Source organism: Carassius gibelio, chromosome B4 (assembly GCF_023724105.1).
Source record: "Carassius gibelio isolate Cgi1373 ecotype wild population from Czech Republic chromosome B4, carGib1.2-hapl.c, whole genome shotgun sequence".
In the NCBI taxonomy this organism is placed as follows: domain Eukaryota; kingdom Metazoa; phylum Chordata; class Actinopteri; order Cypriniformes; family Cyprinidae; genus Carassius; species Carassius gibelio.
In genome coordinates, this window is record NC_068399.1 from 19,926,932 (window position 1) to 19,942,063 (window position 15,132).

The following is a 15,132-nucleotide window of genomic DNA, read 5'->3' on the forward strand; positions in this document are numbered from 1 at the left end:
TTCTTTATTTTTATTGTTCTTTTTTTGGCATGTATTAAAATTAATATCTATATTATAATTAAATAAATATTGATTTTAATTATTATTTATTATTTATTTAATTATTTTAATTATTATTATTTTTTTAATTATTACTATTTTTTATTTGATTTAATTTACATTTTTATTTATTATTATTTTGATTTCATTGATTCATTCAGTAGCCCTGCTGCAAACATGCATTTGAAAAAATAAAAATAAAAAAAAGTAATATATATATATATATATATATATATATATATATATATATATATATATATATATATATATATATATATATATATATATATACATATATCCTTTTTCTATTGTTTCAGTTGGAATGTTTAGTAAAATTGAAACAGACTTTGGCAAACAAATCGAGAACTATAAATCTATAATTCAGAGTATGTAAAGAATCCCATTGGACCGACTGAGGTATTGACCCAGTTTCCAATAAAGACCCCACAGAGCCTCAAGAACAGTAAAAAAAAAAAAAAAAAAAACCAAACCTGGAAAGTTTTGTGGAACTGAAGTAAAAAACCTGAATTACTGTGCCGACCCCCACCACTCCTCTCCCTTCTCTTCCACTTTCCTTTGAGAAACTCTGGGAACTGATTTCACTTCAAACAGCAGAGGCTCCTAAACGGACCAGATCCAATTTGTCTGCGCTTTTCTTTCCCTCCAGAACACTCAAAAAAAAAAAAAAAAAAAAAGGCCTCCTAACAAAAGGCTGCTTGTCCTGCCAGGAATTTTCCACATTCCTTGCTCTGGCAGACATTTTTCTTTTCTACAAAGGGCCCTTCGGCAAATTCCCCCTAATCACAGGGTTTAGCTCAGCTCTGATAGGTGGCATTCATAGCACTGTTTGGTTGGGGAGGGTGCTTGATTTGGAGTCCGAGAAGGGACGGGTGAGCGGTGGGGTGGGCAAGGGGGCCCTTGGACCTGGAATCCTTTCAGATTCGGCCGAACCGGTGGAGGCATTCCAAGGGAGATCACAAAGCCAGTGCTGTGGCCCTGTACCCTGGAGATGTCTGGCTTGTTTTCCCCACTTCCACCTCCAGTTTAACAGAACATGTGGCCTTTATTCATGGGAGCGGAGGGGGTGCAGTTACTGGGTGGCTCGTCTGTGGGGTCCGCCTCTAGTGAGGGAGTCCTTGGATAAGTTTGCCTCATCAAATCAAGTAGAGTGTTTTTTTATGTTTCCTGTCTTTGTGGAATTCTTGTCAGCAGCCCTAAGGAGACTATGTTCAAATAAGGGCGTTTTTTTCTCCACAAACGCAAAACATATGTTAGTCGTTTAAGTTTAAAGCGAATGTGAGCTGCATTCCGTTTTTCTAAACTTTCCCTCTTTATTTTACCAGGCAGTCAGGTAAAATGAATACGGCTTATGGGCAGGAAAGGGTCTCATGGGTCGTACCATGTTAAAGCACCTCCATAACAGTACAGATTTGGACATTCACAGGCTCAGGCAGAATCTGTAGACTTTCTGTGCTTATTTTGCTATTCTGCGTATCTAAGACAGATATATTAGATATAGCAAAGAGCTCTACAATAGGGACTCGCAACATTTTGGCCCGCCACAAATGAAGTAGAACACCAAGCACGATTTTCCTCCAAAATCTGTAAGTTTGACTGATTGGATTACAGAAATTGTAAGAATTATATTTTTTTATACATATATTTTGCAGGAAAAGGTGTTTATAGTTTACAGCATTTACAGTAAAATGTGTCTTAATACTAATTATATGATACTAAGTAGTATTTATTAATTATTTTATAATTTCACTTTTTATTAAAAATTTAGTTTTAGTAATTTTGTAATGAGCTATTGCCATTTTTAGTAGTTTTAAAAAACGATTTCTATTTAGCTTTAATTTATTTCTCTTTAGTTTTAGTAATTTTAGCATATTTATTTTAGTTGGTTGCAATGCAACATTTCTAATTTTCTTTTCTTTTTTTACTTTAGTTTTCCATCTAATGTTTATATTTTGACTTTTTTTTAAGTAATATATATTTTTCAGTGAATTTTTAGTTTTACTTAACACTGGTTAGGCAGAACTGAAAGCATGAAATTTGTACTGATTGCTTGTGAAATCAGTAAAAAAAATAAAAAAAAAATCCTAAAACCTTGCAAGGGGTGGGATATGTGTAAAATTCAAATTCTGCAATTTTGAAACCCTTCATCTTGCAGATTCATTTTCCCATTTTTTTTCCACAAAGAGTTTTGTTAAAGAAGATAAAAACACAAAATAGCAATAAAAATGGATGGTCTCCCAACGTGAGATTCCTCATACTAAGACATCAAATGGAAAGGGATTTCAAATATAGATGTCCTCCATTTTTTTGTAGATAGGATGAAGATTCAAAGATCCCAGGAGCAATGAATGCGAGAGAGACATAAATATCTCCAGTACAGTTTCTTGTAAGAGGAGGGAGGGGTTCCCCACAGTGTAAAGCTTTTAGTAAATGACTCTTGGCGCAGAGAATGGTTTTGGTAAGGCATGCCAGGTTCTAAGAGCAGGAGTCTTCCACTAGCTTGGCTTTGCTCTGCCCCGGCACGTTCTGTTCTGGAGCTGCTGAGACGTGCAGCTGCGCGTTCCCAGCTTTTTGCCCCCAGGTACCTGTGCCAGAGGCTGACTTACAACCATTACATAATCTCTTTGTGTAACTGGCCCAAAGACCTCTTTGCATACTTGAAGAATGAAGCATCTCCAAAATCATGTCTACCAAACATACTTTCCAATGATCAATAGTTTTTAAAGATCCTCCCTCCATTCAAAGCGGGATGAGAGACCATGGCAGCAAGAAAACATTTCTACAACAGCATGAATCACCTTTTAATACAGAATATGTACTTGAACTTTATTTAAAGCCCAGATTTGCTGGAGTATTTAATACGAAGCGTTTGCGTGCCATTTTCTTACTAGGCCACAAGAACCATAACGGTACACCAACGCAATCTTCTGGAGAAAGATCAGGCCCGTCTCTTCTTTTTTGGAGAACACATTGACTAATTGTGTCGTCAAGGTTAGAACAACTTTAAAAGAGGCCGCCAGTCCAGACAGGATTTAACTGGATGTCGAAGATGTTGCTTATCTTATTATTTTTACTTCTTAAGGAAAACAAATGTTTCGTACTGAGAAGGGAGGAATTGTACCTCAAGTAGCCCTTAGCAAGATGTAGTACTATCTATTTAAAGACACATGAAGGTATAGTTCAGCCAAAAATGAAAACTTTTTCGCATCTTCACGTCGTTCCAAACCTGTATGACTTTTTTTAAAAACACGAAAGGTGAAAAATATCGTTTTGTGTGAAAAAAATGAATGATGCCACATTCTTTTCTACCGCTTTGACATTGTTTTTTTTTTATTTTGGAGATACTGTTCATCAGTGTTATCATTCCTGAACACGGTGGGTGTCTCCGTTTTCCTCCGTTTTCCTTGTTTCAAGGCATGCATAACACTGTAGGCTGGAAAATAATTCACAGTAGTACTTGTTTCCAATGTGGCGGGTTGTGGCAAGCAGTGAACTCCGAGGCCAGTTGGCAGTGTATCGCTAAGAGCTTGGAAACTCACTCTAACTGGCAAATTACTCTTTAATCTGTCACTTCAGTGAGAAAAAGCTTGAGATTCTTTCAACATCTCCTTTTAAGTTGTTTTTAGCTTCTCGTAAAAGTGCGTTTCTTTAACCAGGACGCAAATCAACCTGTATATTTATGTAATTGGTAATCAAAGCTATAAACACGAAAGACATTGAGGGGACATGTCATCCCACAATATCCAAATTTGTGTGGTCAGCTGGAATGGATTTTTGCAGTGGTTGACTCTTAATTGATTATATTTGGTATGTAGTTAAGTCTTTGGTTTTAATTGCTATTGGACAATTATGGTCATTGTTAATCACGCCAACTGCAACGTAGCCTCACGTTTTTGTGCTGCACGCTAAATGTGACTCACGACTTGAAATAATATTTGAGCAGTTGCTCTGTTCTCATGTTGGCATGAAAATTTAATGGCCTTAACAACCTTTCAGAGTGCAGTTTCTGTTCACTTATAAACACAAGCCTTTACATTGGAAGCTGACCTGCTGGAAGCGAAGCTGTTAAAATGTAACTGCAAATGGCTCGCATTTTAACAGCCTTTATATTTGCCCACAGGATTTTATTCGAAACATGTATGTAAAAAGGTCCAGTGGTCACTAATTACATTTTCACATCACGTTTCACAACATTTAACTCAATGCACAACAAAAGACAATGTTCTCACAGGATAATTAGCTTCTCACACCAGTTAATTTCCCTTTGGTCACTGAGCATGACTCCCTACATTAAAAACCAGGTCTATTTAACAATGAAGTTTACAGAGCTGTGAGATGAAAGAGAAACGTGTCACCTTATGCATGAACGGTGATGAACTTGGTCGATTCATGAGAGCTTTTGCAATTACTTCATTGCCTCTTTCATTCCTCTCATTTTTTGTTTATTTCAGCTGTCCACAAGTTATCTAGACATTTGGATATCCGGGACCTGATGGCTAAATGTATCTCCAAATGATTACCCCAAATTTACCAGTGGGACACAAATAGTGTCTGAGATCTTTTTCCATGTCATTTGATAGTCTATATCCGACGGAGTGATACCCTCCCCTTATTTGGTCCTAACGGCATACAGTATATAAAAATAAAGATTTTATATTTATTTTTGTGGTACTTTCCTTTTTGTTACCACATTAAATATAATGTAATGTTAGTAAAATTAACATTTATTATAAATTTATATAAATAATTTTTAAAAATAATTAATCATGTTTATATATACCAAGTGTACTCAGTGTATGAAATGTGCAATTTTAAATTTAATTTTAATTTTTTTTTGCTCTGGCACTCTAGATTCAGAATAACAGTACAGGGAACACGTATCAGAATTATTTTTTTTCTTATGGAGAGTAGTATTGCTGACACTGATTGTTTGTATTGATTTGTAGTGGAAAGCAGATCTGTGGAGAGCTTTCTGAAGATGGGTGAAATCTGTGTTGGGTTTCCTCTTGGTCTTCAGCTTCACCTTTTTAGGCGCATACTGTACATCTTGCTCTGTTAGTGCATGCCATTCACAGCACAAGGAGGTCACAAGAGCTCCGGGGTCATTCAGTTTGCAGAAATGATTTGGCATGTCAGCTACTAATGACTTCAAAGAGCAAGAACGGTTTTGTGAAAGACAAGGCTGTGGTTTCTCTTTTGTTCTAAGGGGCAGAAGGGCAAGAGGGGTCTGGGTTTCTGATGTGCAGGGTGACTAGTTCAGTGCTAACAAGAAAATGGGTTCTTTCTACGGGGCTCTTTTGTTTTTGCTTCTTTTGTGCATGTATAGTAGCATTAGTGATGTAACCTACAGTGTAGCTTTGACATCCTGGGTCATCTGTTAGTTGTAAAATGCACGTGGCATCTTGTATTTCGTGTGTTTGTAAATAGGTGCAATCAGGAAGGTGATGGAATTCTCCTCCTCCTCATGTCTAAAAGTATATTTGTGTTCCGTCCATCCCATTTGGAATGTGTGCATCATTTTCCCAATTTCCCTTTATCGCCAGCTGCATTCTTCGCCTGCTTCCATCCGGTGTTGACATTTACTGTGTTACAGCCTGATAGCATTCCAGGGAGAGCTGGCACAAAACACACCAGCTGCTCCCAACAATCCCAAATGGTGTGAGTGTGTGTACTCTATCGGCAGTGGCTGGCTTTGGTTCCAAACACTGGACACTCTCAGGGTTTTATTTTTGCCTGGCTCTCAGAGCAGCGGAGGACTCCTCAGCTGTCAAGCTCCGGTCTTAGAAGCACTTCCTGCGGGGTGGCAGCGCTTAGGGTTTATGATGTAATGCGAGTAGGGCACAATCTGGGCATTGTATACCACGCTATTGCCACTGTGGAGGCACTGCTGTGTACAGCCCTGTATGTGGACACGTGTCCTCCTATTCCTATGTTTTTTTTAGGGATTTCTGATTGTCTTAATTTAAATTTGATAAAAAAAATACAGCTGAATGTAAAATTGCATGCAATTAAAAATGTTTATATATGTATTTATCTATTTATTTATTGATTACTATATAGATTATTTATTGCGTTCAGATGATAATTGTTTCTCTTTTCATTTTTCAGCCACAGCAAGTGGTCCAGGAAAAGCCCGCTCAGGTATGTCAAATGCAAACTTTGCACTACATATAATTAATACAGCAGATGGAAATGTGTGTGTGTAATATATATATATATATATATATATATATATATATATATATATATATATATATATATATATATATATATATATATATATGATACTGAAGGACCAGTTGGCTAGAAGGGCATGGCAGCTTGCAGAAACAGATTGAGGATGATTGTGTGAGGAAGAGGATTTGCAGTTTGGGTTTACAAAGTCCTCAAAAACCCAAAGTGAGTGGAAGGGGGGCATAATTCTGGTTTGATGAAAGACCTGCTTGGTTAAGGCTAATGTAAATCCTATAGCATTTTGTGTGGAATCCCAGTCTTTTCTTTTTTTTCTCGTACCCTCACAGATGGATATGCAATCTGGCAGACAGGATTAGTTTTGAAGAGTTGCCCCTTTTTTTACTCTCTTGTCAAAATTCCTTCAGCGTATTAACAATGGAGTCGACTCTATAGTCTCTGTGCATTGTGCTACTTTAATGTGCTCCTGAAGAAAGACAGCAGCCTGCAGACCTATATTCTGGCTGAATATGACGAAAATTATGAAAATACATTAAAGGGGTGTTTTTTATTTTCTTTTCTAGGCTTGATTGTGTGTATGGGGTTCAGTCTAACATGTGTTCATGCTTCGTTAAAAAAAAAAAAAAAAAAAAAAAACATTTTTCACATAATTTACCTTTATTCCACACCGATTTGTCCTTTCTCTGACAAATGCCTTGATTTATTTCCTGTTATTATGAAGCCTCTCCCTCAGAAATATGCGATGGGCTGAGATTGGTCAGCTGGCTCAGTGTGTTGTGATTGGCTAAACCGCCTCGAATGCGTCTGACTCTGAACATCCCGCCCCTCAAGCTCTGAATGTGCTCCGGATGTATTGTTAACAATGACGTCCTCTATATTGCTTATCAATTAGGGATGTCAACGATTAATCGATGATCGATTAATTGTCGATAAGAGATGCAATCGATTAAGGCTATCGATGGTCGGTTAACCGATTCAATGTTGGGCTGCGTGCGGCTCATGCGCACTCAACACGTGCGAGCGGCTGTGAGTGACGGTGACGATATATAAAAGCATCATCATTCATTCACAATGTACAAATTAAGCTTTTAATGTGATTTAAACTTTAAAGTACATTAAAATAGAAACAACATTAAAGTTCTTCAACATTAAATGCAATAGAAATGTAGTTACTAATCATTTCATCAGATAACTGTTTTATATCGTGCGCTTTGCAGGGCTGCGGGACACAGTGACAGGACAGATAGTCTATTCATTCCTACAACTTGTTAATTCATTCCTACGAATTATTAATGTGGCAATTGTCCATGTTTCATTAATTTTGTTCCCTAAATAACCCATGATTTAAGTGAAATAAGGGAACAAATTAATAAATCGAACGAATTCTTAATTCATGAAATCTTTAATTTCCCTTCCCATGTTTACCACAGTAAGAGATGCGAAAACAGTTATTAAAAGCGAAAGATAATAAAATAAACCTGGGAAATTAGAGGGTTAGACAATGAAGATTTAGGAAAAGAAACGATGCCTAAATATACTGAATTTGTGGAAATTCGTGACCAACCGGCAAACCAGAACAAAGCCGCATAAATGAAGACTATGGGGTCCAAAAGCATGGTCGCGATCTAACATTTTCCAGTTAACCTATTATTCCTCTAATAAACAAAGCTTTTATACCACACTTGTCATAATCAGATCTTATCATTTCTAAATAAATAATTGCTGGATTCAAAACAGCGATTAATAGGCTGTGACCGACACATTCCTGGAGCATTCACTGCTGTCACTAAACGGTGACGCCGAGCATCGTTCACAAGTTTCTGCATGGACCTGACTAGGGCACAGGTTCTAAGCCCTGGGACAAAATGGGATGCTTTAAGGAAAATTTATAGCCTACTAAGTAATAGGCCCAACATAAAAATAACAATTTGTTTTCATGTTTTTTTTTTTTTTTTTTTTTTTAATAGGCTATGCGAAATATATCCGACTTAAATAGGCTAATTAAGATTAACGGATTTAAAACAGAAGTGTGGGCGCTCCATAAGTTCACAAAAAAAAAAAAAAAAAAAAAGGATGACAACGCATTCTGTTTGTTTGCTTTATTTTACAAGAGCACAAATCTTCTGTTTTTATTGTGAGTGTGCACAAATGAAAGTAAACACTTTTGCGGAAAATATATATATTTTTTTAATGTCTCAGCTGTTTCGATCGCCCCGGAGCCTGCTGCACACGTATATTCTAGCGATTCAAACTTACATCGCAGTCTGTTCATTATCAAAATAAAATGTCAACTAAACATTAAAAGGTTACACTGGTCAGTTTAAATAGACCGTAGTATACCGGTCCACTCTGCTGTTATGCCAAGGACGTTTTTGCTCATGTGAAGAGGATCATCTTTTCCGTCTATATGCGAATGCGTGTTAAGTACAAGCCTAGTTTACATTATAAATAATAGTTTAACATTCAAATACATTGCGAATATGGAAACATTTCGATTTGTGCCGAATGAGACATGAGCAATAACCTCCAAATAAATCTAGCCAAAGCCGCGCTCGCTCATCCTCGTGTGCACGCATGCACTGTCACGATCTAATGCGCTGTATGCCGGATTTTTAAAAATCTGACATTTTCTAGGACAGAATCCAGCAGGATCAAATTAATGTGAGCAACTGTGTTTTGGTGCAGCAGCGCCGATGTAGTTCACTTAATGTGCAGCGCAGTCACACGCGCTCCACATTTCGGATAATTTTATACAATAATGTCAGTTGAAAACATTGCAATTGTGCTTTAAAATACAACAACGAGCACCACAAAACCATTTAAAGAGGCGCGTTCAGCGTTCTCCGTGCGGGATTGGAAACTGTCAACAAAGTAAAATGACCTCAAAAGTATGGCGCGCTCTCTTCATTTTATCAAATGATCATAATCGCATCTATTCATTTTATAATCCTGCTACTAGCATTTTATTCAGACTAAAACCTCTTTAATTCAAGTGAGAAAGCGTTTTGTGTGTGTGTGTGGCTTTTGCACATCCTGTCATACCGCTGACTGCGTGCCTGCAATAGACGCATTTTGCAGTATTATGGTTAACGATTAATCGATTAATTGATCGTTAATTTAAACGACGATCGATCATGGAAATAATCGAAATTTGACATCCCTATTATCAATATTATATTTTTTATCACGATTTTTACGTGCACCCCTAGTTTTTTCTCTTCTATAAAGCAGCAAAATATGGCCTCGCCCCTGGCGCTTGGTTTATCTGGGTTCGTGACATAACGGACCTGGGAAGAAGCTCATTGTAGTCCCTTACCAGCGGTTTTTGTAGGCATTAAACTGACAGAATTTTAAAAGACGATATCTACGTTTACACTGAACTTTCAGCGCTGCAACTTTGCAGATATTGTTTATGCGCACACAGCAACATTACACACTGACTAATGTTAAAAAAAGTGAAATCCCCTTTAAAATGCATTAAAAATACATGAAAATAAAACAAACATACAATACTGGTTACATAAAATATCTAAATGAAATATTCATAGATAAAATTTTTGTCATCAGAACTATTCACTATTAACAAATGATTTGTTTGACGTTTTCAAACTTGGCCTGAAAATGGCATAAATGGAATTCACCCCAAAATTGTCATCATTTCCTCACCCGCAAGTTGTTCCAAACCTGTATGTAATTTTTTGGCTGCTGAATAGAAAAGAAGGTATTTTGAAGAATGTTAGAAACTAAATATTTGACGGCAACCATTGACTGTTGAAAAAATACTATGGAAGTCAATGGCTACCGTCAACTGTTGGGTTACCAACATTCTTCAAAATATTTCCGTATAATATTTATACAGGTTTGGAACAACTTGAGGGTGAGTAAATGATGACATAATTTTCCCTTTAATGGTGAAGTTTGTTGTATGTTGTTTCAACAGAGTGAAAAGACCCTAATAAGAAAAAAACACAATGACTTGAGATACAATTCCTCTCCCACACAATCTTCCACACATTTACTAGGACTCTGCTCACCTCCTCTTGTTCGCTGGTGCGGACCAGTTTACGGTGTGAATGCATAACTGAGGCCTGATTTGTTGCTATGTGAGAACGCACAGACCCTGATGGCTTTACGCCGCACTAGAAGGCCTAGCACATACACACTCACACACATACACACACACAGGTATCTATACGTAGTCTGAGATGCTATCTCTGAACCGGAAGGCAGAGCTAGGAACACCATCTCGATTAATTATATGCAATTAAATTCTCTTGGAGGACAAATGTTTTTAGCCACTGTGTCACTGTTTTTTAAGCATCTCACCAAACACTAAGTTTAAACTTTTAGTTACTTTTGAAAGCGTGTTTGTTTTGTTGAGTATCATATTTGATATGTCAAGCTTTCATAGCTTATATAGCATGATGCAGGAGAATATGGTGCCCATACTTGAGGGGAAAAAAAATCTCTGCATCTATACTTATATGATCAACAAGTTAGATGAAATTCTGATAGCATGTAAATCAAAAAGATTTTATTGCAGTATGGCAGACTTTGGTTTTAATTATAGGGGGCAAAACATTTTTTTTCTCCAGGAACTGAATTCCATCAAAGTTTTAGTGTTTTTCGAGTGCTGTAACTGTGCCTTTAAATTGCTCTCGGAATGAAAGAACAAGTGATGATGCATGAGGATGTCATTTAATCATTTTGATTTTTTTTTAATTTAATGTTTAGAACAAACCTATGCAAAAAAAACCTATGCCCCCCTCCATCTCCATTCTTTCACTCGCCCATGTCACACATGGTAGCGCTTAGCTGGTCCTTCACAGCTGAAGTGTCTGCCGCACTAATGAATGGAGTTTGGCTCATATAATGCAGACAGGCTTTTGCCACGGCCTTTCCCCTGAATGGGAGCAACACAGCGACTTGGGAAAGGAAGAGGGTTATAAATTGTGTCAGTTAGCCTCCCCAAATAAAATGAAGCCATGTGGAAAATGAAATCCATTTCATTCTGAAGAGTGCCCAAAGCCAAGCGTCTCCCCAGCCCCCATTCACCGCCTTCCTCCTGTTTCAGTGGTGGTCATCTCGGCAGCAGCTGTGGGACGTTCGCTGTCTGAGCTCATGAAAAAGAACATTTGTAACCAAAACAATAGTAAAAAAAATAAATATATATATATATATATATATATATATATATATATAAATGTTAATAACTGCACTATTTCAGTCCGTCTTACTGCTGTCAGTCTAATGTTTTTATGCACATCCGTGGTTTGCTTTGCAGCCGTATTTTTGTGGTGACTGATGGGCGATCACTGTTGTGTTTTGTAGGAAGAAGAAGAGGAGGAGGCGGAGCAAGAAGAGGACTAAGCAACCACAGGATTTTACCTCTACCTCATCCAGCTGTCAGCTCTCTCTAAGGGAAAAGACTGCCTTGACCACTCATTATTGCCTTCCCACTTTCGTTTGATCATTTTCGTTTGTTTATTTTCATTTTTCCTCATTGGTTTATTTGGGTTTGGTTTCGTTTTGTGATCAACACACACAACACCTCAGAGCGTAACCCGAAAAAAAGACGCAAATGCAAACAAACATCTTGCAGATGACAATTGGAGCCGCCTTGCTGTTTCCACTTCCCACAAAACTGCTGTAAGCACAAAGGTGCAGGGGTTAAACACACAATATGTGCTGCAGTGGTTCTTTGCACCACACACACACAAACACACACACTCACTCTCTCTCTCTCTCTCTCTCTTGTTGACTGATTTTCCAGGCTACATTGGTGAAGAAGAAGGTGAAACTGTCTGGTTTTGTCATTCAGCATGTGGTGCTTCATATATCTGGGTGGAGCTTTAAATGGACACACCCATTCACACAAGACCCCCCCCCCCAAGTACCGACCCACCAAAGACCATTTTCCCTTCTCTGTCCACTTAATTGACAGTGAGCTTTAAAAGTATTTTCCTTAAAACTTCTAACAAAGCCTATTAGTTACTATAACTGAAACATTTTGCAAGTGGATACCTAAAAATGAATATTCTGTCATTATCTACCCAGCCAAAACCCCTTTGTTTCTACTGTAGAACACAAAAGAAGACATACTGAAGAATGTCTAAGCTGGTCTTTTCTGTAAAATGAAGTGAATGGTGACCACAGTTGTTGAGAAAGTATTTCAGTTTAAATCTCAGTTTATTTCACACCCAAAGCTGCCATATGGTTTGAAATAGTGTACCTTTTAAAGTGCTTTTTGGAGCCCTTGGTCACCATTCACTTTCATAATGTGGAAACGAGCAACTTGAACATTCTTCAAAACATCAGTTTTTTGTGTTTTAAAGAAGTAAGTTAGTTTGGAACATGTTAATAATGTCAGAATGTTTATTTTCGGTTAAATTATCCCTTTACTGTCGTACCCATGTCCCTTGTGTCCTTGGTGGTGATTTTTTTTCCAAACTGATAACCGTGAACATAAAATGTCTCGTTGGGACACTGTTTTCAGCATTACTGCAGAACGGTCATTCTACTGTACATATCTTCGCGACTTCAGCTTTGCTTAATTAACATACATGTACATAATTGTGTTTTTATTTTCTTGTATGACATAGCTTTAAGAACATAATTTTTTTTGACAAATTCAACGAAAGGGAAATCTATCAACTCAGTCAAGACCTAAACCTCAAGAAACTCCCAAACCACAGGAACAAAACCACACTATACCTCAGTACACACAGAAATACCTGAATCGCAGTAACAGCGTCAAATGGTATTTGGCGAATCCTAACGTATGCCAGCGCTGTCACCAATGCAATGTCTTCTCACAGTTTCAAAGCTACCTCTGATTTCTTCAACCAGCAAACCAGCTCAAAAAGACACGCGCTGCTATAGAGTTCTCATTACAAAGCAGGAGATGGCAGCGAGTGCCAACGTTGAAAACAAACCTTGTCGTAAGGGCAGGCGAACACTCTGCAAAAGGTTTTTTTTTTTTTTTGTGAGAGAGTCGGGCAGGTAATTGAATTCTGAGGTCTGTTGGTAGTCATATATAGAACTAATCATGCAGCTAAGGGAAAAAAAAAGTACTGTGTTTGTTCTAGTTCATTTTCTTTTTTTCACATTAGCATATATCTGACATTTGTAACTAGACACTCTCTGTCTCTGCAGCTGGGATGTCTGTTTTGCATTTTTAACTTGAATATATATTTTGTACTGATTACTCAATGGTTTCTAAGGATCAAGTGCTTGTATGACACTAAATGATATTGTTGCGAATGAATTTTTCTTTTCCTTCTCTGTTTTTCTTCCTCTCCACTGTTGCTCTGAATTTATAGTTGTAGTTAATATGTGCTATTTAGATATGTACCTTTAAAAAAAAAAAAAAAAAAAAAAAATGGATAAAAATGGACTAATAATCAGCTGACAAATACCTACCTCCAGTCTTGAAAACGGAACGATTATTTTTTTTATTTTTTTTGCCTAGTTTCTTTCAGTACGAATGTACTGAAAAAGACATTAGGACTGCACAAGATCCTGTTTTACAAAGTTTTAAAGTACAATCTTGCTTCATTTTTAATTCAGCTTGGGGAGAAAACGGCTAAGAAAACAACTACACACAAATACACATCACATAAAAAAAACAAAAGAAACTTGAAACGTTCTTTCAGGTTTGAAAAAATATGTTCGGGTTTTGTATACTGCATATATGAATATGTTTTTGAAAATTAGTAGATATTGAGATATACTTGATTAGCATTTTTTTTGTGTACTTTACACAAATGTGATTTTCTTTTCTTTTTTTCAGATGTATATGTAGTGCTTATGTAGTGAAAGAATACACATTTTCAGCCTGTCACCATGAAAACCTTACGAAAAGTTAGCATGGTAATCTCAACTGGGCCTGAGGTAGAGCCTCAGAGGAAGCTAATGGAACTGTTGGCATGCCCCTTGAACTTACAATGGCATGTAATGACCGTCTTTATATGCGGCAGCTTGGCTTTTGCCACAAACCAACATTGAACGTTGCTCAAACACTGTAATGCTACTACCTAAATGGTTACAGTTCTTGTAAAAGTGTCAGTTTTCGAATCGGACAGCTTCTTTACTCTCCTACGAGTTCAACAGATGAAACAGTCGCTTGCTTAAGTGGATGGACGGCGTGTCTCGGCTCGACCTCAGCGGTTTTAATGCTTTTTGTGAGACCTGCGCATAATGGCCGCTGAGGCGCACCGCTTTCAGCCCTCCTGAAACTTGGCATTGTGTTCATATACTTCCTTTGTTGGTTTGAATGTGTATCCACAGGAGCCACTGTTCATGTGCTTTCAGCTCTGGGTGTCTTAATGAAGAGGAAGTTGTATTTTCATGACAACAGGTTCTAGTACAATCGAATACACTTTTCTACCTCCAAGAGGGCCTCCTGTTACCTCATTTTTCAAACTTACTATCTGCTTAAATTCAGGTGCCTGAGTCCAGAGAGAACGGCGTAAAGTTTAAAATTTATATATAAATATATATATTCATAGTTTTATTTTTGTGTGTTTTGGGGGGATTTTTTATATGACTGTACCTCTCTGTCTCTCAGTCACAAGTTAGGTAAGACTGGACAATTTGACTTGTTTTTTAAACGCTGTCTTACATTTATGCAATGTTTTGTAGTTTCTGCAGCTGTGGAGATGGAAAAATATCCCTAGGTGGTTACTCTCGGCTTTCTTCACTTGATATAACTTGTTTTCTAACAATTATGGCTGTTTCACTTAGTATTGCTGTTTGTGATTTCACTTAAAATTGCTTGCTTGTTTTAAAAAAAAGGACAAAAAAGAAAACGTATTAGAAAAAAAATGTCCTCTTTATACGTATCCACCTGTTTATTTAGCACAATAAAAAAGGTGCCTGTGA

General features: G+C 37.2%; 1 protein-coding gene across 1 annotated transcript in view; it reads left to right on the forward strand.

The window, feature by feature from the left end:
* Positions 1-15,132, forward strand: part of LOC127955889 (high mobility group protein HMGI-C) — a 31,933-nt gene extending 16,801 nt beyond the window's left edge. Inside the window, exons 4-5 of the mRNA XM_052553498.1 lie at positions 6,166-6,198; positions 11,581-15,132. Coding sequence (XP_052409458.1) covers positions 6,166-6,198; positions 11,581-11,619 — 72 coding nt within the window. The 3' untranslated portion in view covers positions 11,620-15,132. The remainder of the gene's footprint in view (positions 1-6,165; positions 6,199-11,580) is intronic.